This window comes from Rhinopithecus roxellana, chromosome 18 (genome assembly GCF_007565055.1).
Source record: "Rhinopithecus roxellana isolate Shanxi Qingling chromosome 18, ASM756505v1, whole genome shotgun sequence".
NCBI lineage: Eukaryota > Metazoa > Chordata > Mammalia > Primates > Cercopithecidae > Rhinopithecus > Rhinopithecus roxellana.
The window spans coordinates 57039616-57066662 of record NC_044566.1 but is presented as its reverse complement, the minus strand read 5'-3'; the positions used below and the strand labels follow the sequence as shown (position 1 = coordinate 57066662).

At 38.4% G+C, this 27047-nt stretch overlaps 1 protein-coding gene across 4 annotated transcripts in view; it reads left to right on the top strand.

Annotated features, from left to right (window-relative positions):
* Positions 1-27047, top strand: part of NBEA (neurobeachin) — a 774301-nt gene that overhangs the window by 494104 nt on the left and 253150 nt on the right. For all 4 annotated transcript variants that reach the window (XM_030922219.1, XM_030922217.1, XM_030922221.1 and 1 more), the window contains exon 39: positions 14807-14931. In XM_030922219.1, the coding sequence (XP_030778079.1) occupies positions 14807-14931 (125 nt within the window). The remainder of the gene's footprint in view (positions 1-14806; positions 14932-27047) is intronic.

The window sequence follows — 27047 nt, the reverse complement described above, 5'->3', positions numbered from 1 at the left end:
GTTATTTCTTGCCTTCTGCTAGCTTTTGAATGTGTTTGCTCTTGCCTCTCTAGTTCTTTTAATTGTGATGTTAGAGTGTCAATTTTAGATCTTTCCAGCTTTCTCTTGTGGGCATTTAGTACTATAAATTTCCCTCTACACACTGCTTTAAATGTGTCCCAGAGATTCTGGTATGTTGTATCTTTGTTCTCATTGGTTTCAAAGAACATCTTTATTTCTGCCTTCACTTTGTTATGCACCCAGTAGCCATTCAGGAGCAGGTTGTTCAGCTTCCATGTAGTTGAGCGGTTTTGATTGGGTTTCTTAGTCCTGAGTTCTAGTTTGATTGCACTGTGTTCTGAGAGACAGTTTGTTATCATTTCTGTTCTTTTACATTTGCTGAGGAGTGCTTTACTTCCAATTATGTGGTCAATTTTGGAATAAGTGTGATGTGGTGCTGAGAAGAATGTATATTCTGTTGATTTGGGGTGGAGAGTTCTATAGATGTCTATTAGGTCTGCTTGGTGCAGAGATGAGTTCAATTCCTGGATATCCTTGTTAACTTTCTGTCTTGTTGATCTGTCTAATGTTGACAGTGGAGTGTTGAAGTCTCCCACTATTATTGTATGGGAGTCTAAGTCTCTTTGTAAGTCTCTAAGGACTTGCTTTATGAATCTGGGTGCTTCTGTATTGGGTGCATATATATTTAGGATAGTTAGCTCTTCCTGTTGAATTGATCCCTTTACCATTATGTAATGGCCTTCTTTGTCTCTTTTGATCTTTGATGGTTTAAAGTCTGTTTTATCAGAGACTAGTATTGCAACCCCTGCTTTTTTTTGTTCTCCATTTGCTTGGTAGATCTTCCTCCATCCCTTTATTTTGAGCCTATGTATGTCTCTGCACATGAGATGGGTCTCCTGAATACAGCAGACTGATGTGTCTTGACTCTTTATCCAGTTTGCCAGTCTGTGTCTTTTAATTGGAGCATTTAGTCCATTAACATTTAAGGTTAATATTGTTATGTGTGAACTTGATCCTGCCATTATGATATTAACTGGTTATTTTGCTTGTTAGTTGATGCAGTTTCTTCCTAGCCTCGATGGTCTTTACATTTTGGCATGTTTTTGCAATGGCTGGTACTGGTTGTTGCTTTCCATGTTTAGTGCTTCCTTCAGGGTCTCTTGTAAGGCAGGCCTGGTGGTGACAAAATCTCTAAGCATTTGCTTATCTGTAAAGGATTTTATTTCTCCTTCACTGATGAAACTTAGTTTGGCTGGATATGAAATTCTGGGTTGAAAATTCTTTTCTTTAAGAATGTTGAATATTGGCCCCCACTCTCTTCTGGCTTGTAGAGTTTCTGCCGAGAGGTCTGCTGTTAGTCTGATGGGCTTCCCTTTGTGGGTAACCCGACCTTTCTCTCTGGCTGCCCTTAAGATTTTTTCCTTCATTTCAACTTTGGTGTAATCTGGCAATTATGTGTCTTGGAGTTGCTCTTCTCGAGGAGTATCTTTGTGGTGTTCTCTGTATTTCCTGAATTTGAATGTTGGCTTGCCCTACTAGGTTGGGGAAGTTCTCCTGGATGATATCCTGAAGAGTGTTTTCCAACTTGGTTCCATTTTCCCCCTCACTTTCAGGCACCCCAATCAGACATAGATTTGGTCTTTTTACATACTCCCATACTTCTTGCAGGCTTTGTTCATTTCTTTTTCTTCTTTTCTCTTTTGGTTTCTCTTCTCGCTTCATTTCATTCATTTGATCCTCAATCGCTGATTCTCTTTCTTCCAGTTGATCAAGTCGGTTACTGAAGCTTGTGGATTTGTTACGTATTTCTCGTGTCATGGTTTTCATCTCTGTCATTTCATTTGTGACCTTCTCTGCATTAATTATTCTAGCTATCAATTCTTCCACTCTTTTTTCAAGATTTTTAGTTTCTTTGCGCTGTGTACGTAATTCCTCCTTTAGCTCTGAGAAGTTTGATGGACTGAAGCCTTCTCCTCTCATCTCGTCAAAGTCATTCTCTGACCAGCTTTGATCCATTGCTGGCGATGGGCTGCGCTCCTTTGCAGGGGGAGATGCGCTCTTATTTTTTGAATTTCCAGCTTTTCTGCCCTGCTTCTTCCCCATCTTTGTGGTTTTATCTGCCTCTGGTCTTTGATGATGGTGACGTACTGATGGGGTTTTGGTATAGGTGTTCTTCCTGTTTGATAGTTTTCCTTCTAATAGTCAGGACCCTCAGCTGTATGTCTGTTGGAGATTGCTTGAGGTCCACTCCAGACCCTGTTTGCCTGGGTATCAGCAGCAGAGGTTGCAGAAGATAGAATATTGCTGAACAGCGAGTGTACCTGTCTGATTCTTACTTTGGAAGCTTCCTCTCAGGGGTGTACTCCACCCTGTGAGGTGTGGGGTGTCAGACTGCCCCTAGTGGGGGATGTCTCCCAGTTAGGCTACTCAGGGGTCAGGGACCCACTTGAGCAGGCAGTCTGTCCGTTCTCAGATCTCACCCTCCATGTTGGGAGATCCACTGCTCTCTCCAAAGCTGTCAGACAGAGTCGTTCGGGTCTGCACAGGCCTCTGCTGCTTCCCCTGTTGTTTTTTAGCTGTGCCCTGTCCCCAGAGGTGGAGTCTACAGAGACAGGCAGGTTTCCTTGAGCTGCTGTGAGCTCCACCCAGTTCGAGCTTCCCAGTGGCTTTGTTTACCTACTTAGGCCTCAGCAATGGCGGGCGCCCCTCCCCTAGCCTCGCTGCTGCCTTGCGTTAGATCGCAGACTGCTGTGCTAGCAATGAGGGAGGCTCCGTGGCCGTGGGACCCTCCCGGCCAGGTGTGGGTATAATCTCCTGGTGTGCCCCGTTTGCTTAAAGCGCAGTATTGGGGTGGAAATTACCCGATTTTCCAGGTGTTGTGTGTCTCAGTTCGCCTGGCTAGGAAAAGTGATTCCCTTCCCCCTTGCACTTCCCAGGTGAGGCAATGCCTCGCCCTGCTTCAGCTCTCGCTGGTCGGGCTGCAGCAGCTGACCAGCACCGATTGTCCGGCACTCCCCAGTGAGATGACCCCAGTACCTCAGTTGAAAATGCAGAAATCGCCGGTCTTCTGTGTCGCTCGCTGCCGGGAGTTGGAGACTGGAGCTGTTCCTATTCGGCCATCTTGCTCCACCCCAGGGGCTGGTTTCTCGCTTCTGCTTTCTTTAATTGTTTCTATGAACTTTTAAAATCATCAATGATTTTATCATTCTTCCACCTAAACTTTACCATAAATTTGGTACTTGTTCTTAGTTCAGTTTTAGCAGGACTTATGTTGCTCTGAGAGGGGTTTTGTTCAAACTGATGTCTTATCTTTCTTAGTGCCTTACTATATCCTGTTCAGACATGTAGCAAGTTAGTACAAGTTTATTTTGGTGCAAAAAAATTGAAATCCATGCATAATGTTTTCATAATACACATTTTCCAGGAACTTTTTGAAGTCCGCTAGTATGTATATAGACATATATTATAGGTAAGAGATTTTGTGTGTGTGCACGCCTACATACACAAACACGTGGCATTGCGGTACTACTATATATCACTGGGACTACATCCAACAGGACACAAGACATGCTCAATGAAAGAGTGATGACCTTTCTTATGGTGGAGAACAGTGCCAGTAAATATAGACTGTGTCTTTTCAACATATTTTGTAATCATGTTTCATTCGTGTATTCTCATATGTATACTTATACATTCACCTGTGCAGCAAGTGGGTTCCCCCATTTTCATTACTTTGTCTCACCTCTTTCCTTCAGTTTGTCAAAAATTTTAACTATAAGTTTGTTTTTGTTATGAAATAGACTGAAAGTTGCATAAAGACTAGAATTATGCTGATATTTACGTAGTGTACATGCCTCGTATTTAGTCTATGGCTTGGCTCATAGATTTGTACAATAAGTATTTGTTGACTAATGAATGAACATAGACATTACACATACAGTACTCTACATATTTCATAATTATCACTGTTTATCCAGAGCAATTAGTACTGGTTGTAGAGAGGCAGGAAACAGCTATGCTGGTGCTGTCAATGTAGTATCCTTAAGATAGTCCATTTTTTTGGTTGCTTTCTTTGCAGTGAGAAGCAGTGCAGCATAAGCAAGGAAGTCAGACTGCCTGAAGACACATTCTACCACCAACTAGTTGTATGATCTTGGGCACATTACTTAACCACTCTGTGCTTCCATTTCTTCATCTGTGCAATGAATTAATAATAGTACCTATCTCAAAAGGATTAATGAAAACTAGTTGAGTAGTGAGTAGATATGTGTGTAATGATTAGAAAGCTACCTAGCCGGGCGCGGTGGCTCAAGCCTGTAATCCCAGCACTTTGGAAGGCTGAGACGGGTGGATCACGAGGTCAGGAGATCGAGACCATCCTGGCTAATACGGTGAAACCCCGTCTCTACTAAAAGATACAAAAAACCAGCCGGGCAACGAGGCAGGCGTCTGTAGTCCCAGCTACTCGGGAGGCTGAGACAGGAGAATGGCGTCAACCCAGGAGGCGGAGCTTGCAGTGAGCTGAGAGCCGGCCACTGCACTACACAGCCTGGGCGGCAGAGCAAGACTCTGTCTCAAAAAAAAAAAAAAAAAAAAAAGAAAGGTACCTAGAACACAGAAAGCTCTCAGTAAATATTGGCCTATTTTCTTGATCACTGAAATGGTAGGAAGGGAATATTGCAAATTGTATATTGGCTCTTAAAGTTTTTGTCTGGAAATGTCTCATTTCTGCTCACATTTTATTAGCTGGAGGAGGTCACATCAACATGATTAAGTTCAAAGTGATAGAAAAGTACAATTTTAAAATGTGTATAGAACAAGGAGAGGATAACCATTTGTAACTCTCAGTACTTAACGTTTATGTTTAATCTTGGTGGGATTAGAATTCATGCACAGAAGTCCTGACCTCAGTGATTACCACTTAACTCTTGTAGCCAAAGGGAATTTCAATTTCTCATGTATTTTATGTGTGTATTTAGTAAAATATTCCTTTATTTCACTCTTTCCTCTGTGATGGTTTCCAGCTTCATCCATGTCCCTACAAAGTACATGAACTCATCCTTTTTTATGACTGCATAGTATTCCATGGTGTATATATGCCACATTTTCTTAATTCAGTCTATCATTGATGGACATTTGGGTTGGTTCCAAGTCTTTGCTATTGTGAGTAGTGCTGCAGTAAACGTACATGTGCATGTGTCTTTATAGCAGCATGATTTATAATCCTTTGGATATATGCCCAGGAATGGGATGGCTGGGTCAAATGGTACTTCTAGTTCTAGATCCTTGAGGAATCTCCACACTGTCTTCTACAGTGGTTGAACTAGTTTACAGTCCCAGTAACAGTGTAAAAGCATTCCTATTTCTCCACATCATCTCCAACACCTGTTTTTTCCTGACTTTTTAATGATCGCCATTCTAACTGGTGTGAGATGGTATCTCATTGTGATTTTGATTTGCATTTCTCTGATGGCCAGTGATAATGAGCATTTTTTCATGTGTCTGTTGACAGCTTAAATGTCTTCTTTTGAGAATTGTCTGTTCATATCCTTTGCCCACTTTTTGATGGGGTTGTTTCATTTCTTCTTGTAAATCTGTTTAAGTTCTTTGTAGATTCTGGATATTAGCTCTTTGTCAGATAGGTTTGATTGCACTGTGGTCTGAGAGACAGTTTGTTATAATTTCTGTTCTTTTACATTTGCTGGGGAGTGCTTTACTTCCAACTATGTGGTCAATTTTGGAATAAGTGCGATGTGGTGCTGAGAAGAATGTATATTCTGTTGATTTAGGGTGGAGAGTTCTATAGATGTCTATTAGGTCCGCTTGGTGCAGAGCTGAGTTCATTTCCTGGATATCCTTGTTAACCTTCTGTCTCGTTGATCTGTCTAATGTTGACAGTGGGGTGTTAAAGTCTCCCATTATTATTGTATGGGAGTCTAAGTCTCTTTATAGGTCTCCAAGGACTTGCTTTATGAATCTGGGTGCTCCTGTATTGGGCGCATATATATTTAGGATAGTTAGCTCTTCTTGTTGAAATGATCCCTTTACCATTATGTAATGGCCTTCTTTGTCTCTTTTGATCTTTGATGGTTTAAAGTCTGTTTTATCAGAGACTAGGATTGCAACCCCTGCTTTCTTTTGTTTTCCATTTGCTTGGTAGATCTTCCTCCATCCCTGTATTTTGAGCCTCTGTGTGTCTCTGCACGTGAGATGGATCACCTGAATACAGCACACCGATGGGTCTTGACTCTTTATCCAATTTGCCAGTCTTTGTCTTTTAATTGGAGCATTTAGCCCATTTACACTTAATGTTGATATTGTTATGTGTTACTCTTAAAGACATTATTATTAGAGTATTTTCTATTGTTTTTCCTACAGTGACTCATATGCTGCAGAAGAAAATGGCAGAAGAATAACTTATTATGTTGAAATACTAAAAGGAGTAATGCAGGAGCAGTTTCCCTAAATAAACAGAAAAAACTATGTGCTTGTATATTTATAAATTTCAATAGGAAAACAGAGTGAAGTACATGTAAGAATGAAAGGAAGAGAAATGCATGATGTTGTTTTACCACAAGAATATATGCTCAGCACTGAGAATATTGCCTAACACAAAACAGATGCTCAGTAAATATATTTTTGAATGAAAACCATAGAAGGATGGAAAGAAATAGATGAGACGGAGTTTGAACGAAAACAGATGATGATATCCTAGATTGGTAACCTGGCACAGATGCCAAATATAATGGTATTGGAACATAAGCCTTTTATGAACATACTATCCTACAGTAGAAAAACCTCTCATGATTCATGACTTGGTGGTAAACAATATTATCAGAAAAATGAGGGTATAAGGAGAGTATTATTTGTATACTCTATGTTTTAGTTCATTGAGGCTGCTATAACAAAATACAGGCCGAGTATTTCTTATCTGAAACACTTGGAACGAGAGTGTTTTGAATTTAGGATTTTTTTCAGATTTTGGAATATTTGCATATACATAATGCAATATCTTGAGGATGGGACCCAAGTTTAAAAACAGTTGTCGGCCAGGCATGGTGGCTTATGCCTGTAATTCCAGCACTTTGGGAGGCTGAGGAGGGCGAATCACCTGAAGTCAGGAGTTTGAGACCAGCCTGGCCAATTTCTACTAAACCTGACCCCATTTCTACTAAAATACAAAAATTAGCCAGGCATGGTGGCATGAGCCTGTAGTCCCAGCTCCTCGGGAGCCTGAGGCAGGAGAATTGCTTGAACGTGGGAGGCGGAGGTTGCAGTGAGCCGAGATCCTGCCATTGCACTCTAGCCTGGGTGACAGAGACGAGACTCCATCTAAAAAAAAAAAAAAAAACACACACACACACAGTTGTCTGTGTTTCATATATATACCTTATACACATGGCCTAAAGATTTTATACAATATTTTTAATAATTTTGTACATGAAACACAGTTTGTGTACTTACATGTGGAATTTTCCACTTACGGCATCTTGTCAGCACTCAAAAAATTTGGATTTTGTAACATTTTGGATTTTCAGATTAGAGATGCTTAACTTGGTCCAAAAACTAGGTGGCTTATGAACAACAGAAATTTATTTCTCGCAGTTCTAGAAGTGAGAAGTGCAGGATCAAAATACCAGTAGATTTGGTGTTTGATGAGGGCCCCACCTCCTGGTTCACAGAACAGTGGCTTCTCCCTGTGTCCTCACATCATGGAAGGGGCGAACAAGCTCCCTTGAGCCTATTTGATAAGGGCACTACTCCCATTCACAAGGGCTCTTCTCTCATGACCTAATTACTTTCCCCAAAGCCCCAGCACATCATACCATCACCTTGGAGGTAAGGATTTCAACATATGAATTTTGGACACAAACATTCAAACTATACTAATAACAGTGTTTCTGAACATTTCTTTATTAGAAACTACTTTTAGAAAAATGTAATAAAACTCTAGACTTCTCCCTCAAAAATAGATATGTATATATCCCCATAAAATTTTGTAGACCGTTTCAGTTTTGTGAATCTGTAAAACTCATCCATTGGTTAATTATGAGTGCCACATTTTTTAAATAATGTGAATGTTGGGCTTAATATCTACCCCCACCTCCCAAAAAAATATGAAAAGAAGAGCACATAAGTGCCAAGAAAAAACACACAACTCTGTATATAGATATCAGAAGGACCAAAACCCAGAATAACCTGAGATGCACTCTAAAAAAGTAATAGGACTCCTCCGTCAGGTCCCACAATATAATAGGGTATGGCCAATTATCTTTCCATTTAGTGATTGTAATTTTTTGTGTCCACATATTCACTGCTAGTATATAGAAATACAATTATTATTTGTGTGTCTATCTTGCATCTTGTGAACTTGCTTAACTCAGTCATTAGTTCTAGGAGTGTTTGACAGATTTTGCATGATTTTTTACATAGACAGTCATGTTATCTGCATATAGGGACAATTTTATTTCCTCTTTTTCTATTTATATTCCTCTTATTTCTTCTCTTTTGCCTCACTGCGTTGGCTAGAAATTTCAGTACCCTGTTGAGTAAGAGTGGTAACAGCAGACATCTTTGCCTTATTCCCAGTTTTAGGTGGAGAACATTCAGTCTTTCACTCTTATGTATAAAGTTAGCTATAGTTTTTTGTAGATACTTTTATCGAGTTGAAGAAATTGCCGTTTATTCCTGTTTTCCTGAAACAACTTTTCTAAAATTGTGAATCGTTGCTAAATTTTGTCAAATACCTTTTATAATGACTAATGTGATCATATGATTTTTCTTCTTCAGCTGTTAATGTAATGTACTACATTGATTCTTAAGGATTTTTTTGTCTATATAAAGGATGGATATTGGTCTGTAGTTTTCTTCTTTTGTACTGTTTTTGGTTTTTGTATCAGGGTGATATCAGCTATAATAATTATTGAGAAATGTGTCTTCCTCTTCTGTTTTCTGAAAAAGATTATGTATAATTGGAGTTAATTCTTCTTTAAATGTTTAATAAAATTCTTCAGTGAAACTATCTCAGCCTGGAGATTTGGGGAGAGGGGAGTAAACATCTTAAATTTCCTTAATTGTTACAGATATGTTCATGTTATCTTTTTCATGTTGGGTGAGTTGTAGTCATTTTTGTTTTTTGGTCCATTTCTTCTTCTTTTTTTTTTTTTTTTTGAGACAGAGTCTCGCTCTATCCCCCAGACTGGAGTGCAGTGGCGCGATCTCGGCTCACTGCAAGCTCCATCCCCTGGATTCACGCCATTCTCCTGCCTCAGCCTCCCGAGTAGCTGGGACTACAGGTGCCTGCCACCACGCCCGGCTAATTTTTTGTATTTTTAATAGAGACGGGGTTTCACCATGGTCTCGATCTCCTGACCTTGTGATCTGCCCGCCTCAGCCTCCCAAAGTGCTGGGATTACAGGCGTGAGCCACCGCGCCTGGCCTCCATTTCTTCTAAGTTGTCAAATTTGTGTGTGTGTAGTCTTTCACAGTATCCACTTGTTCTTTTGATGTCTTCAGAGTCAGTAATAATATCCTCTTTTTCATTCCTGATATTGGTAATTTGTGTCTACTCTTTTTTTCTTTGTCGGTCTTTTTAGAGGTGTGTCAGTGTTACTGATTTGTTTCGAAGAAACGGCTCTTCGTTTTGTTAATTTTTCTCTGTTGTTTTTATTTTCAGTTTCACTGATTTTCATTGATTTCTGCTTCTTTTATTGTTTCCTTTCTTCTACTTGCCTTTTATGTGTTCTAAAGGTGAGAATTAAGACTACTGATTTTAAATGTTTCTTCTTTTCTAATATATGCATTTAATACTATAGATTACCCTCTCAGTCCTACTTTGGTTGTGTCCAACAAGTGTTGATATTTTTTATTGTGATTTTCATTCAGTTCTGTGTTCTTTTTGTTTTCCCTTGAGAATTCTTTTTTAAATCAAGATTTTTTTTTCTGCCTTCCTGTGGGTGACTTGGTCATTTTTTAGAATTCTGTTTTGATTTATTTACATTTCTTAGTATATCCCTTTGTGTAACTTTTTTAGTGTTTGCTCTAAGTATTACATTTTTTATGCATAGCCTTATCAGTCTACTGGTGCTATCATTCTGTCAGTCCATGTGAAATATAGACACGTTATGTCCCTTCACATCCCTTTGCCTCCCCCCATTTATAATATATTTATCTTAAATATTACCAGTAAATGCACTTAGAACCACATCAGTGTTACAGCTTGTGTTTCAACAGTAAAACATAATTTAGAAAACTCAAGAGGAAAAGGAAAGCCTATTATAGATAGTCATATTTTGCTTATTGTGCTCTTTCTTCCTCCCTAATGTTTCAGTGTTTCTTCTATTACTTCCCTCATGTTTACAGAACTGCCTGAAGCCTTTCTTTTAGACTAGATCTGATGGCAATAAATATTCTGGTTTTTACTTCATCGAAAGATATATCACTTGTTATTCCTGGAGGTGTCTTCATTGGCTATAGGATTTGAGGTTGACAGTTCTTTTCTTTTAGCGCCTAAAAGGTGTTTTGTCACTTCCTCTGGTTATCATTGTTTCTGATGTGAAATATGTTGTCATTCTCATTGTTTTACTTCTATAAATGAGATGCCATTTTTCTCTGGCTGCTCTTTAGACTTTCTTTGCCCTCAGTTTTCAAAAATTTAATTATGATGTGTCTCAGCATGGACTTCCTTGGAGTTAGTTTGGAGTTTAGTCAGCTACTTAAATCTGTACATTTATGTTTTTGCCAAATTTAGAAAGTTTTCTGCCATTATTTTTTCAGACATTGTTTCGGCTCTGCGTGCTTTCTCCTCTCCTTCTAGGATTCCAGTGACACAAATGCTAAATGTTGTGCTCCACAGATCCCTAAGGCTCTGTTCACTTTTTCATGTTTCCTTCTGTTATTCGGATTGCATAATTTCTATTATCCTGTCTTCCAATTAAGTGATTCCTCCCTCTGTCCCTTGCATTCTGCTGTTGAGCACATCTACTGAGCTTTTATTTTGGTTATTATGTAATGTCAGTTCAAAAACTTCCGTTTGGTTCTTCTTTACGTCTTCTGTTTCTTTTCTGAGAGTTTCTATTTCTTTGCTAAGGGTATTTTTTTTCATTCATTTCAAATATTTTCATAATTGCATATTGAAGCATATTGTCAATCATGGCTGCTTTAAATTCTTTGCCATTTCAATGTTGGCATTTTGGGGTGATCTTTTAACATACCCTTGGAGATTTTCTAGGTTCTTGGTATGACAAGTGATTTTAGATTGAAACCTAGACCTTTTCTTATTTTTTTATGAGATAATTTATTTTATTTAAACCTTCTATTTAGACTTTCTATAACATGCTTCATCTGGAAGAGGGGACACTGTCTTATATCTGCTACATGGTAGTAGAAATCTTAGTTCTTCACTTGGCATCCATTGAAACCCAGTGAGTCAGGGGCTCTTCTTATACTACTTGATGGGGGTGGGAGTTCCCGGTCACCATGTGATGTCCAGTGGTAGGCTGGCCTCATTGTTGTTTGTCAGCAGTGGAAGTCCTAACTCTGCAGTAGGCTTCCTCTGACACTACCCCAGTGGGGAGGGGGAGGGATGCCCCATTACTGTCCACTTGGGAGGTGGAAATCCATCCTCTCCACATGGTCTCCACTGACTCCATGTGTGTGGGGCACCTTGTTACCAGCCAGCAGAGATGAAGTCCTGGCTGCCTACTTGGTGGTCTCTGATAACACCCAGCAAGGGTGTTGGGTATCTCATTATACCTTCATGAGGGTACATGTCTGGGCTTCACAGCCACCCTTTGCTGGTGTAGGTCAGGTGGGGATGCAATTTTTCTGTGATGTTTGGCTGAAGTATAGCAGTTGTCTAAAAGTTTTCCATCTTGCTAATCTGCTGTTTTCTCATCCTTTGACTAGAGGGAGCAGGCTTTTGCTGGGGCTTTTTTTTTTTTTTTTTTTTTTTTTTTTTTTTTTGTCTGCACTCATTTGTCTATCTGGGCTGTTGGCCTCTTTGCCTCCAAGTGTGGGATATATGAAGCAAAAAGAACTCATCAATATGTTGTTCCTTAGGTCCTGAGGTCCTTAGTCAGTCTACCTTCTCTCACCTTTCAGAGTCTTCTCTTTTTTAAAATTTATTTTAATAGGTTTTCTGGGGAACAGGCGGTATTTGGTTATGTGAATAAGTTCTATAAGTGGTGATTTCTGAGATTTTGGTGCACCCATCACCTGAGCAGTATACCCTATACCCAATGTGTAGTGTTTTGTTTCTCAGCCACCTCCCACCCTTTCCCGAGTCCCCAAAGTATGTGTGTGTGTACATATATGTATATATGTATATATATATACACATACACATATATAATGTTATATATATATATATACATACGTATATATATAAAACATTTTATTTATCCACTCATTGACTGATGGGTATTTGGGCTGGTTTCGTGTTTTTGCAATTTCAAATTGTGTTTCTATAAACATTTGTGTGCAAGTATCTTTTTTGTATAATGACTTCTTTTCCTCTGAGTAGATACCCAGGAGTGAGATTGCTGGATCAGATGGTAGATTTACTTTTCGTTCTTAAAGGAATCTCCACACTGTTTTTTATTGTGGTTATACCAGTTTACATTCCTACCAACAGTGTAAAATGTTTACATTCTCACCACATCCACACCAACATCTATTTATTTTTATTTTTTTGATTATGTTCATTCTTGGAGGAGCGAAGTGGTATTGCATTGTGGTTTTGATTTGCATTTCCCTGATAATTAATGATATTGAGCATTCTTTCATAGGTTTGTTGGCAATTTGTATATCTTATTTTGAGAATTGCCTATTCATGTCCTTAGCCCACTTTTCAATGGGATTGTTTGTTTCGTTCTTGCTGATTTGTTTGGATTCCCCTTGCCCAATGTATAGATTATGAAAATATTCTCCCACTGTCTGTTTACTCTACTGATTATTTCTTTTACTGTGCAAAAGGAAGCTTTGTAGTTTAATTAAGTTCCATCTATTTATCCTTTTTTTTTGTTACATTTGCTTCTGGGTTCTTGGTCACGAAGTCTTTGCCTAAGCCAATGTCTAGAAGAGTTTTTCCAGTGTTATCTTCTAGAATTTGTATGGTTCAGGTCTTCAGAGTCTTCTTATGTTTGTTTTATATATCCTTTCCAGAACTGTTCAGCTGCCCTTACAGAAAAAAAGGGAAAAGTATGTCTAGGGTTAGAAATTTTAGATAACATTAGATCTCTGACCACTTTTGGTGAATTCAGTTACTTAATTTTAACATAATCTTACTGAAAATCAATATAGCCTGATTTTAGCATGGTCTTCCTTAAATTACTGGGATTAGTTTGTATTTGTAAGGATAGAAATCATCCTATTTTAAATTAGAGAGATATACTATTTATTACTATTATTCATCAAGTAATCATTATTTAACAGAAGAATTAAGTTATAATTATGATGTACAGGAAAAATAAGTGCATTAAAGTATACTTCAAAGACTTACAATTTTAGTTCTTTTTATATGCCCTTTATACTATCAGGTTTTTATAATGAAATTATGGATAACAAAATTATATAGCCATAAAATCTAAAATGCTTTTCAAAATGAAATTATTTTTCTCAATGGCCAGACATTGAAAAAATCCATAGTTTTTTTTGAAATTAAAAAAATGTTTTCATTAATTCAATGAATATTTAGTAAAAACATGCTGTGTGCCACCAGACATTGTGCTAGAAATATAATGATGAGCAAAACATACATAGATCCTGCCTTAATCAGACTGAAAGTGTTCTTCTACAGTAAAATGTCAAAATAATTAATGAAGTGAAATCTTCTAGGAAAGTATTTTATATGTTTTTATGAATTCTGCTGCTCTGGAAAATTAGAATATTATAAAAATTGACTTCTTAAACAGTGGCATTTATTACTAATGTTTACTGAAATTAAATTAAAAACAAAAATTATATCATATCAAAAAATGTTTCATTGGCTATATAATGGGCCTATTTACATCATTTCTGAAATATCTCTTGGATTTTTAGTATTGGTTTGGAGTATAAAAGACAGTGATGGCCAGTGTTGGCCATGGCTATTAATGGTTTATATTAGTTGAAAGCTGTAAAATCATCCAAGAACTCTATTAGCATTAGAATAATAATTTACCAAGACAATTACCACATACTGAAAATTTTTGCAGCTCTAATTCATTATTATTAATAATGGATAAAATTGCATTTTTCTCAGGTTGCTGTGGGCAGTGGGGAATTATGTCAATGAATATTTCAGTACATTATTTTAATCATTTTTCCACCAAATTCAAGTGGGCAATATTTTATACTTCTTAATTCAGCCTACTAAGAAACCATGGTCATTAAATTGTAAACTATTTGTAGTGAGGTGTATTCCGTGATTTACAACCCTTGTTAAAAACAGTGTAAAAGAAACCAAACTGTACCATTAATACTTGTAATTTGATGTTGCATTTGTTACTAAACTCCACATGATTAATGCTTTTAGTAGAAATAAGAAAATTTAAAAAAATAAAAAGCAGAGCTGAGTGGTATAATGCCTGAAATATGAGAATGTTATTATTTTAAGTCTTTTTCAGTTGTAGAGGGAATATATGCATGTATATTTCACACTTGTATTTGTGTATGTGTATATATATTTATATATATATATATACACACACACATTATCTTAATTTTGCAATGAGACCAACAAAATAACTTCAATTTTATAGAAAAATGTATTTCCAGTTATGCATTGTTATTAATAGGGATTACTTTTTTTTCCCTCTACTCTTAGCCAATTGCATGATTTCTGGCGTTTGGATTACTGGGAAGATGATCTTCGTCGAAGGAGACGATTTGTTCGCAATGCATTTGGCTCCACTCATGCTGAGGCATTGCTCAAAGCTGCAATAGAATATGGTTAGTACCAATGCTGCTTCCACAAAAATACTTCTGGATGTGAGGTGACTCCTTGTGTTTGAGAATTCCTTTTTTTTTTTTTTTTTTCCGCTAGTATTTAATGTTCTCCATGTCATGAGTCAGAAATATTTTGTTCTGCTTTATCCTTCAGCATCATTTAGGTTACTGTTAATCAACCCATTATTTCTCAGATTAGATATATTTTTATAGCCTTCAACTTCTTTTTAAGAGATAAATGGACTTCACATAGTTAGTTATTAACTAACATCTCTTTCATATATCCTAAAACAAGCATAAAATTAATTTCTTTTTCGGTGTCTTTCAAACTTTGATGACCAAGACTCATAGTAAATAAAAAAATGACCCTGATCCTGTACTCAGACCTATATATTTTATGTATAAATTTGTTTCTGTGTACACACTTATATATACTGCATTAATATACATATACACATATAATATATATACATATGTATACAGTATGTGTTTATGTATGCATATACATATTGTATATATAACTGAAAAATGTTTTATTAATAACCTCTTTATATGATATTTTGTTTTCATCCCACCTATTACTTTCAGTTTAATAAAATGTAATTTAAAATCTTGTTATAAGCTGCCAATTTAAATTTCCAGTTCTCCAATGGACTACAAGTCTGAAAAAGATGGTCTCCTACTTACAGTATCATTAATTATCACACTACAATGGAACTGTACCCTAAATTGTTCTTTATAAATTGTACAGTAAATCATAAATATCAAAATATTTTTGTAGTTTAATAAAAATGCTGCTATTTTAGATTGTTTTCTGCTAAGAAGTATACTTAGGAACATTTGGTCTACTTGCCCATTTTTCAGTGCTCTAACAAGTTTAAGTTTGATGGGGCATATCAGAATTTTATAAACCACATTCACTAAGGAAATACCAGTAATGAACACTGTCCATGTACTTGTTACCCACTTTTGTTCTTCAATTACTCGTATTTTATTATATTAATTTTCATTTATTTGGGAGTACTAAGTGAGCCATCTGTTTTAAAAATTTACTATAGTTGATAAATGGCATTAATTCAAATCATAGTTTATATCATGTAATACTATTCATGTTCTTAACGATAAAAAGACAAAATGTGCAAAGCTTTTAAAATTTCTTGTCCCAGTAAGCTATGAATTGCTATAACGTAATAAGCCTCAAAATATCATGAAGAAATAGATAAGGATTTCGTATGAAACTGTTACACCTAAGATAAAAGTTACACAGTAACTTTATACAGTAAAAGTAACTATAGAAAAAATATGCTGGAAAAAATTATACTTTGCCTTCTTTGAATAACTAAAAATAGCACCTAAGGATAATAGCCCTCTAAGGATTTGATACTAACTTAAAATAAGTTATCATTATGATCCTGTAGGAGAGAATCTTAGAAATATCTGCCTACATAGTAGTAGCATGTTTTATAATATGAGCTTAAAATTATTAAAACTTCATTTCATTTAACCAATAATTTAGACTTTTTTACCAATTAATCCTGAATTTATCTCATTTGAAAGTAGAAATATATAAAGACAATTTGTAACAGAGTTTATGCTACAGTGATATCGTTGGTGATACTGAGTTGCCAAAGCTTTAATTGTATAGAATTCATATTATACTACATTCCACAGTCTACAGATTACTTTTAAGAAAGGCTTTTTTAAGAAAAATGTCTGTATTTCTTCTTAAAAGTGAATACTTTGTGTGTTTAATTTGTAAAATAATTCCTAATAAACCAGTGTCAAAGCCTGTAAGAAACAAAATTTAAAATCTTTAAATAAAATCTTTTTCAAACTGATAGTCATATTTTAATAAAATAGTAACTATTGTTAATGAACCTAAAGTAAAATATAATACCCTAATTTTGAAATAGAGATGTGATATTAAATATTCTTTATATGTATTATATTTTAAAATACAGTATTTATGAATTTTCCATCTGGATCATCAGCAACTTTCAGAACCTATTATCTATCCCTCTTGAGTTGTGTTATTTTATAAAAGAAAAGAGGAGTATGTTTTTATTAGACCTATTAAGAACAAAGATGACACATCTATACTATACAATATTCAGGGAATCTACATGGTCCTATTGGAGTTACTCCATGGTCATTCTAAGGTCAGGGAGTAGAAGACTAAAGAGAAATAAAGCAATTTTATCTCCAAAAACGATTCTCCTGTAACCTTCATCACAGTTCACAAGACTATGGACTTTAGAACTGAGTGGAGAGTTGGGAGTAAATACAGAGGATGTAGAGAAGGTGAGTGGGAAGCTCTCTCTGGAGTGATCTATATATAGAAGTAGAGGGAAGAATCACAAATTGATGAGAGAAATTTAGTATTGTGCCTTCTTCCTGCCTCTAATGTGCACTCTAACCTATATCAAAAATATCTCTTCAGAAGAAATAGGAAGTACATGTCAATAATTATTACAAAGCACTTAATCCAGTAAATGTTGAAAAACTTAATTCAAAACAGATTTTGTACTGCCAAGGACCCAAAAGATAAGGAAAGACTGAGAAAATATTCCAAATTGGAGAAGACCAAAAAAGACAAGATAGATTATTACAGCACTTTTTGTTGTTGTTGTTGTTGTTGTTGATTGTTTGTTTGTGACAGAATTTCACTCTTGTTGCCCAGGCTGAAGTGCAATGGCACGATCTCAGCTCACTTCAACCTTTGCCTCCTGGGTTCAAGCCATTCTCCTGCTGGGATTACAAGCGCCTGCCACCATGCCTGGCTAACTCTTTTGTATTTTCAGTAGTGATGGGGTTTCACTATGTTTGCCAGGCTGGTCTTGAACTCCTGACCTCAGGCAATCCACCCACCTTGGCCTCCCAAAGTGCTGGAATTATACGCATGAGCCACCGTGCCCAGCCTTACAGCACATTTTTCTAGATGATTGCAGTTGGTAAAATTTGACTGGGGTCCATGATCTGGATGGCAGTATTGTTATCAATGCTAAATTCCAGAGTTGGAGGGTTGATGGTGCTTACACAGGAATGTTCTTGTTCTGAGAAATACAACGGAGTAGTTAGGGGTAATAGGACGCCATACCTGCAACTTCTCAAAAGCTTTTCAAAAGATTAGTGATAATGGGTATGTACAGGAGTGGGGTGGGGGGAGTAGATTTTGTTAATATTGAGAAAACCTGGATAAGGATAAAAATAGGGGTTTTGTACTATATTTGAAATGTTTCTATTAGTTTGAAATTATTTCAGATTTTTTAAAAATTTTATCCCTGCAAGTTGAATTAAAAGTGAAAGCAATTTTTTAAAAAGTACAGAAGAAATCATTTATCTGTTGTAAATGAGCCCAGAAACCTTTTTCTTGTAATATTCGGTATTAGTGGGTTTGCAGTAAAAATAAAAAGAATCTCATGTATGTTGCTGAAACAATGTAAATGAGGATTGCTGGAAACAAGTCCTTTGCAAAACATTTTGCCAATGCACATCAAGAGCCTCAAAAATGCTGATAATGTTTGACCCAACAATTCCCCATCTGGGGACATGACCCAACAAAATGACTCAAAAGAGGGGAAAAAAAGCTATTTTAAAATATTCACTGCAGTTTTATTTGGAAAATCTGAAAAACAATATCATATTGTGGGAAGAGTGGAAAGCTTAGTTTCAAAAAAAAAAAAAGACTCAAAAAAAAGAAAGAAAACAGATTTCATGTATTTTATATAAAGATTTTGTATATAAAAATTTCCAGGACATCCATGTAAAAGTTAAAAAAAAATAGTGATAGTTCCTTTAGGGTGCCACGATGGCCAAACAGGAACAGCTCCAGCCTCCAGCTCCCAGCGTGAGCGACACAGAAGATGGGTGATTTCTGCATTTCCAACTGAGGTACCGGGTTCATCTCACTGGGGTGTGTTGGACAGTGGGTGCAGGACAGTAGGTGCAGCTACCAACGAGCGAGAGCCAAAGCAGGGTGAGGCATCACCTCACCTGGGAAGCGCAAGGGGGAAGGGAATTCCCTTTCCTAGACAAGGGAAACCTTGACACACAACACCTGGAAAATCGGGTCACTGCCACCCTAATACTGCGCTTTACCAAGGGTCTTAGCAAATGGCACAAGAGAAGATTATATCCCATGCCTGTCTCAGAGGGTCCCACACCCACAGAGCCTCCCTCATTGCTAGTGCAGTAGTCTGAGATCTAACTGAAAGCCGGCAGGGAGGCTGAGGGAGAGGTGCCCACCATTGCTGAGGCTTAAGTAGGTAAACAAAGCGGCCGGGAAGCTCGAACTGGGTGGAGCCCACAGCAGCTCAAGGAGGCCTGCCTGCCTCTGTAGACCCCACCTCTGAGGACAGGGCATAGCCTAACCAAAAGCAGCAGAAACCTCTACAGATGTAAATGTCTCATCTGACAGCTTTGAAGAGAATAATGATTCCCCCAGCATGGAGATTGAGATCTGAGAACGGACAGATGGCCTGCTCAAGTGGGTCCCTGACCCCCGAGTAGCCTAACTGGGAGATATCCCCCACTAGGGGCAGACTGACACCTCACACCTCACAGGGCCGGGTACACCTCTGAGACGAAGCTTCCAGAGGAACGATCAAACAGCAACATTTGCTGTTCAGCAATATTCACTCTTCTGCAGCCTGTGCTGCTGATACCCAGGCAAACAGGGCCTGGAGTGGACCTCAAGCAAACTCCAACAAACCTGCAGCTGAGGGTCCTGAATGTTACTAGGAAAACTAACAAACAGAAAGGACATCCACACCAAAACCCCATCTGTACGTCACCACCATCAAACACCAAGGGTATATAAAATCACAAAGATGGGGAAAAAGCAGTGCAGAAAAGCTGAAAATTCTAAAAATCAGAGCACCTCTCCCCCTCCAAAGGCACACAGCCCCTCACCAGCAATGAAACAAAGCTGGATGGAGAATGACTGTGATGAGTTGAGAGAACAAGGCTTCAGCTGATCAAACTTCTCCAAGCTAAAGGAGGAACTATGAACCCAGCGCAAAGAAACTAAAAGACCTTGAAAAAAGATTTGACAAATGGCTAACTGGAATAACCAATGTAGAGAAGTCCTTAAATGACCTGATAGAGATGAAAACCATGACATGAGAACTATGTGACAAATGCACAAACTTCGGTAACTGACTCAATCAACTGGAAGAAAGGGTATCAGTGATTGAAGATCAAATGAATGAAATGAAGTGAGAAGAGAAGTTTAGAGAAAAAAGAGTAAAAAGAAATGAACAAAGCCTCCAAGAAATATTAGACTATGTGAAAAGACCACATCTACATCTGATTGGTGTACCTGAAAGTGACAGGGAGAATGGAACCAAGTTGGAAGACACTCTGCATGATATTATCCAGGAGAACTTCCCCAGCATAACAAGGCAGGCCAACATTCAAATTCAGGAAATACGGAGAACGCCACAAAGATGCTCCTCGAGAAGAGCAACTCCAAGACACATAATTGTCAGATTCACCAAAGTTGGAATGAAGGAAAAAATGTTAAGGGCAGCCAGAGAGAAAGGTTGGGTTGCCCACAAAGGGAAGCCCATCAGACTAACAGCAGATCTCTCGGCAGAAACTCTACAAGCCAGAAGAGAGTGGGGGCCAATATTCAACGTTCTTAAAGGAAAGAATTTTCAGCCCAGAATTTCATATCCAGCCAAACTAAATTTCATAAGTGAAGGAGAAATAAAATCCTTTACAAACCAGCAAATGCTTAGAGATTTGTCACCACCAGGCCTGCACTACAAGAGATCCTGAAGGAAGCACTAAACATGGAAAGGAACACCCGGTACCAGCCACTGCAAAAACATGCCAAAATGTAAAGACCATCAATGCTGGGAAGAAACTGCAACAACTAATGAGCAAAATAGCCAGCTAGCATCATAATGACAGGATCAAGTTCTCACATAACAATGTTAAACTTAAATGTAAATGGGCTAAATGCTCCAATTACAAGACGCAGACTGGCAAATTAGATAAAGAGTCAAGACCCATCAGTTTGCTATGTTCAGGAGAACCATCCCACATGCAGAGACACACATAGGCTCAAAATAAAGGGATGGAGGAAGATCTACCAAGCAAATGAAAAACAAAAAAAGCAGGGGTTGCAATCCTTGTCTCTAATTAAACAGACTTTAAACCAACAAAGATCAAAAGAGACAAAGAAGGCCATTACATCATGGTAAAGGGATCAATTCAACAAGAAGAGCTAACTATCCTAAATATATATGCGCCCAACACAGGAGCACACAGATTCATGAAGCAAGTCCTTAGAGACTTACAAAGAGACTTAGACTCCCATACAATAATAATGGGAGACTTCAACACTCCACTGTCAACATTAGACAAATCAATGAGACAGAAAGTTAACAAGGATATCCAGGAATTGAACTCAACTCTGCACCAAGCGAACCTAATAGACATCTACAGAACTCTTCACCCCAAATCAACAGAATATACATTCTTCAGGCACCACATCGCACTTATTTCAAAATTGACCACATGGTTGAAAGTAACGCACTCCTCAGCAAATGTAAAAGAACAGAAATTATAACAAACTGTCTTTCAGACCACAGTGCAATCAAACTAGAACTCAGGACTAAGAAACTCAATCAAAATCGCTCAACTACATGGAAACTGAACAACCTGCTCCTGAATGGCTACTGGGTACATAACAAAGTGAAGGCAGAAATAAAGATGTTCTTTGAAACCAATGAGAACAAAGATACAACATACCAGAATCTCTGGGACACATTTAAAGCAGTGTGTAGAGGGAAATGTGTGGCACTAAATGCCCACAAGAGAAGACAGGAAAGATCTAAAATTGACACCCTAACATCACAATTAAAAGAACTAGAGAAGCAAGAGCAAACACATTCGAAAACTAGCAGAAGGAAAGAAATAACTAAGATCAGAGCAGAACTGAAGGAGATAGAGACACAAAAATCACTTCAAAAAATCAGTGAATCCAGGAGCTGGTTTTTTTGAAAAGATCCACAAAATTGATAGACTGCTAGCAAGACTAATAAAGAAGAAAAGAGAGAACAATCAAATAGACACAATAAAAAAGGTAAAGGGGATATCACCACCGACCCCACAGAAATACAAATTGCCATCAGAGAATAATATAAACACCTCTACGCAAATAAACTAGAAAACCCAGAAGAAATGGATAGCTTCCTGGACACATACACCCTCCCAAGACTAAACCAGGAAGAAGTTGAGTCCCTCAATAGACCAGTAACAGGCTCTGGAATTGAGGCAATAATTTATAGCCTACCAACCAAAAAAACTCCAGGACCAGACGGATTCACAGCCGAATTCTACCAGAGGTACAAGGAGGAGCTGGTACGATTCCTTCTGAAACTATTCCAATCAATAGAAAAAGAGGGAATCCTCCCTAATTCATTTTATGAGGTCAACATCTTCCTAATACCAAAGCCTGGCAGAGACACACACAAAAAAAAGAGAATTTTAGACCAATATCCCTGATGAACGTCGATGCAAAAATCCTCAATAAAATACTGGCAAACCGAATCCAGCAGCACATCAGAAAGCTTATCCACCATGATCAAGTGGGCTTCATCCCTGGGATGCAAGGCTGGTTCAACATACACAAATCAATAAACGTAATCCAGCATATAAACAGAATCAAAGACAAAAACCACATGATTATCTCAATAGATGCAGAAAAGACCTTTGACAAAATTCAACAACCCTTCATGCTAAAAATTATCAATTAATTCGGTATTGATGGGACATATGTCAAAATAATAAGAGCTATTTATGACAAACCCACAGCCAATATCATACTGAATAGGCAAAAACTGGAAGCATTCCCTATGAAAAATGGCACAAGACAGGGATGCCCTCTCTCACCACTCCTATTCAACATAGTGTTGGAAGCTCTGGCGAGGGCAATCAGGCAAGAGAAAGAAATAAAGGGTATTCAGTTAGGAAAAGAGGAAGTCAAATTATCCCTGTTTGCAGATGACATGATTGTATATTTAGAAAACCCGATCGTCTTAGCCCAAAATCTCCTTAAGCTGATAAGCAACTTCAGCAAAGTCTTGGGATACAAAATCAATGTGCAAAAATCGTAAGCATTCTTATATACCAATAACAGACAAACAGAGAGTCAAATCATGAATGAACTCCCATTCACAATTGCTTCAAAGAGAATAAAATACCTAGGAATCCAGCTTACAAGCTATGTGAAGGACCTCTTCAAGGAGAACTACAAACCACTGCTCAACGAAATAAAAGAGGACACTAACAAATGGAAGAACATTCCATGCTCATGGATAGGAGGAATCAGTATCATGAAAATGGTCATACTGCCTAAGGTAATTTATAGATTCAGTGCCATCCCCATTAAGCTACCAATGACTTTCTTCACAGAATTGGAAAAAACTACTTTAAAGTTCATATGGAACCAAAAAAGAACCCACATTGTCAAGACTATCCTAAGTCAAAAGAATAAAGCTGGAGGCATCACACTACCTGACTTCAAACTATACTACAAGTCTACAGTAACCAAAACAGCATGGTACTGGTACCAAAACAGAGATATAGACCAATGGAACAGAACAGAGCCCTCAGAAATAGTATCACACATCTACAACCATCTGATCTTTGACAAACCTGAGAAAAACAAGAAATGGGGAAAGGATTCCCTATTTAATAACTGGTGCTGAGAAAACTGGCTAGCCATAAGTAGAAAGCTGAAACTGGATCCCTTCCTTACACCTTATACAAAAATTAATTCAAGATGGATTAGAGACTTAAATGTTAGACCTAAAACCATAAAAACCCTAGAAGAAAACCTAGGTATTACCATTCAGGACATAGGCATGGGCAAGGACTTCATGTCTAAAACACCAAAAGCAATGGCAGCAAAAGCCGAAATTGACAAATGGGATCTAATCAAACTAAAGAGCTTCTGCTCAGCAAAAGAAACTACCTCCAGAGTGAACAGGCAACCTACAGGATGGGAGAAAATTTTTGCAATCTACTCATCTGACAAAGGGCTAATATCTAGAACCTACAAAGGACTCAAATTTACAAGAAAAAACCAAACAACCCCATCAAAAAGTGGGCAAAGGATTTGAACAGACACTTCTCAAAAGAAGACATTTATGCAGCCAACAGACTCATGAAAAAATGCTCATCATCACTAGCCATCAGAAATGCAAATCAAAACCACAATGAGATACCATCTCACACCAGTTAGAATGATGATCATTAAAAAGTCAGGAAACAACAGGTGCTGGAGAGGATGTGGAGAAATGGGAACACTTTTACACTGTTGGTGGGACTGTAAACTAGTTCAACCATTGTGGAAGACAGTGTGGCAATTCCTCAAGGATCTAGAACTACGAATCCCATTTGACCCAGCCATCCCATTACTGGGTATATACCCAAAGGATTATAAATCATGCTGCTATAAAGACACATGCACACGTATGTTTATTGTGGCACTGTTCACAATAGCAAAGACTTGGAACCAACCCAAATGTCCATCAGTGACAGAATGGATTAAGAAAATGTGGCACATATACACCATGGAATACTATGCAGCCATAATAAAGGATGAGTTCATGTTCTTTGTAGGGACACGGATGCAGCTGGAAACCATCATTGTCAGCAAACTATCGCAACAACAGAAAACCAAAGACTGCATGTTCTCACTCATAGGTGGGAATTGAACAATGGGAACACTTGGACACAGGAAGGGGAACTTCACACACCGGGGCCTGTTGTGGGGTAGGGGGAGAGGTCAGGGATAGCATTAGGAGATATACCTAATGTAAATGATGAGTTAATGGGTGCAGCACACCAACGTGGCACATGTATACATATGTAACAAGCCTACATGTTGTGCATATGTACCCTCGAACATAAAGCATATTAAAAAAAATAATAACCTGACATCTGGATATTCTGCCTGCCATTAAACATTTAAATGTGTTTAAGTATTTTGAAGTCTAGCAGTGTATAGACTAACATCCAAAATGATTTACTGTTTTGGAGTTGTATAGGTGGAGATTAATGATTTGTTTTTCTAAGACCACCAGAGAGAGCACAAAAGAACCAGCGAGTAGGCAAGGCTAAAGCAAAACTGCAAATTTATTCTTTGCTCATCTAGCTTCAGGGACCGGAGCTAGGGGGCGGAGTTTCTAATACAGTCCCTACAAGAGTGGGGGCTGAGAAAGCCCACCCGCGGTGCGTCTGCCGGGAGCGGCTTTTCTAGGAGTGGAAGGGCAATAGGCGGGGCACGGGCGTGTCGGGGGAGGGGGAGCGCTCCACAGGTGCCACCAGGTAAATCTTGGTCTCTCCGGATTGACATCACCTGGCGCATGCCTGATTAATTTGCACCTTCCCGGGCATCAGCTGCATTTTCGCGCACACGGGAAAAGTTGTGATGATGAAAAACCCGGAAGTGCGCCGTCCTGCCTCCGTTCATCCAAACAGTCCAACCTTTTATTGGTAATAGTGATAAGGGGCGCCATGGTCTATCTGGCTACTTCCTGCTGTTAAGGGGCGTCGCCAAGGTCGGGGTCTATGGTTGGTGTTTGGACGTATGGATGAAGAAGCATTTGGTTGAAGGTGACGCAAGTGACTTCTTAAATCAGAAGACTGAGGCCTATAAGGGATGTGGAGTTTCCAGGTGATGTGTAGGAGGGCTGCCACCTGTTGGACTACCTTGAAGATGAATGCTGGACCGTTGTCGGATTGAAGAGTGACCGGGAAGCCAAACCTAGGGATAATATGTTCAGTGAGTATAGAGGCAACAATGTTAGCAGGTTTCTCCTGTGGTGGGATAGGCCTCTATCCACCCTGAAAAGACTGGGGGAAGAGACAACAGAAGGAGGCTTAGGGGTGGAAAATCCGGCGGCTAACTTAGCAGTGGCGTCAACAAAATTGTTGCCAACTGCTACCAGGTTAGATGAAGTTTGGTGACCTTTACAATGTATAATGGCTACCTTGGAAGGTGCCAACAGTGCATCTAGTAGTTTGAGTATTTGGTTTTTGTTAATAATAAAGGTACCGCAGGTGGTTAAAAACCTTCTCTTTCCAGATGACTGAATGGGTGTGTGCAATTAGGAAAGCATATTTAGAATCTGTGTATATGTTTACTGTTTTTCCTTTTGATAAGAGGAGTGCCTTGGTTAGTGCAGTGAGTTCTGCCTGCTGTGATGTGGTCCCTTGTGGTAGGGGTTTTGCCTCTAAGACTGTAGAGGAGGTAACTACTGTATATTCTGCCTATCTGTTTCCTTGAGGGTTGATAAAGAAGCTGCCATCTACAAATAGGGTTAGTTGTGCATCCTGAAGGGGCCGGTCATGCAAGTGTAGGTGGCTGGGGGGTTAAGCCTCCAGGACCTCAGGACAAGAATGTTTAATATAGGGTGGTTTAAGAGGGTCTGGCAGTAAAGTGGCTGGATTTAGAAAGGAGCAAACTTCTAAAGTAACAATGGGGTCTTCTATGAATAAAAGATGGAAAAGTTGGAGCCGAGATGGAGTTAAGTGGCTAATACTTTTATGAGAGATGAGATCCTGAAGACGGTGTGTGGCGAGGACTGTTAAATTACTGCCTCTAATGAGCTTTTTTGCTTCCTGGGTCAGGCAGGCTGCCGCTGCTAATGCACGCAGACAGGGTTGTCAGCCTTGTACAATTAGGTCTAGTTATTTGGATAGATAGGCCACAGGGCGGTGGGTGCTGCCAACAGGCTGGGGTAAAAGACCAACTGCCACTTTCTGCCTTTCGTCTGTAAAGAGTTGGAAGGGACGCTGGAAATCAGGCAGTGAGAGAGTGGGTTGTGAGAGAAGGCAAGCTTTTGCGGGTAAAATGAGTCGAGATTAACTTGGGGTTGGACAAAGGCCCATATGGGGTTTCTTTAACTGCAGCGTATAAAGGTTTGGCTAAGATTCCAAAATCAGGAATCCAATGTCTGAAGAAACCTATTAAACCTAAGAAGGATTGAATTTCCTTTGCATTTTGAGGGGGAAGAAGGTTTCGTATTAGGGCCATACGGTCGGTAGTTAGTGACCGGGTTGTTGGGGTGATTTCAATTCCTAAGTATATGACGGTTTGG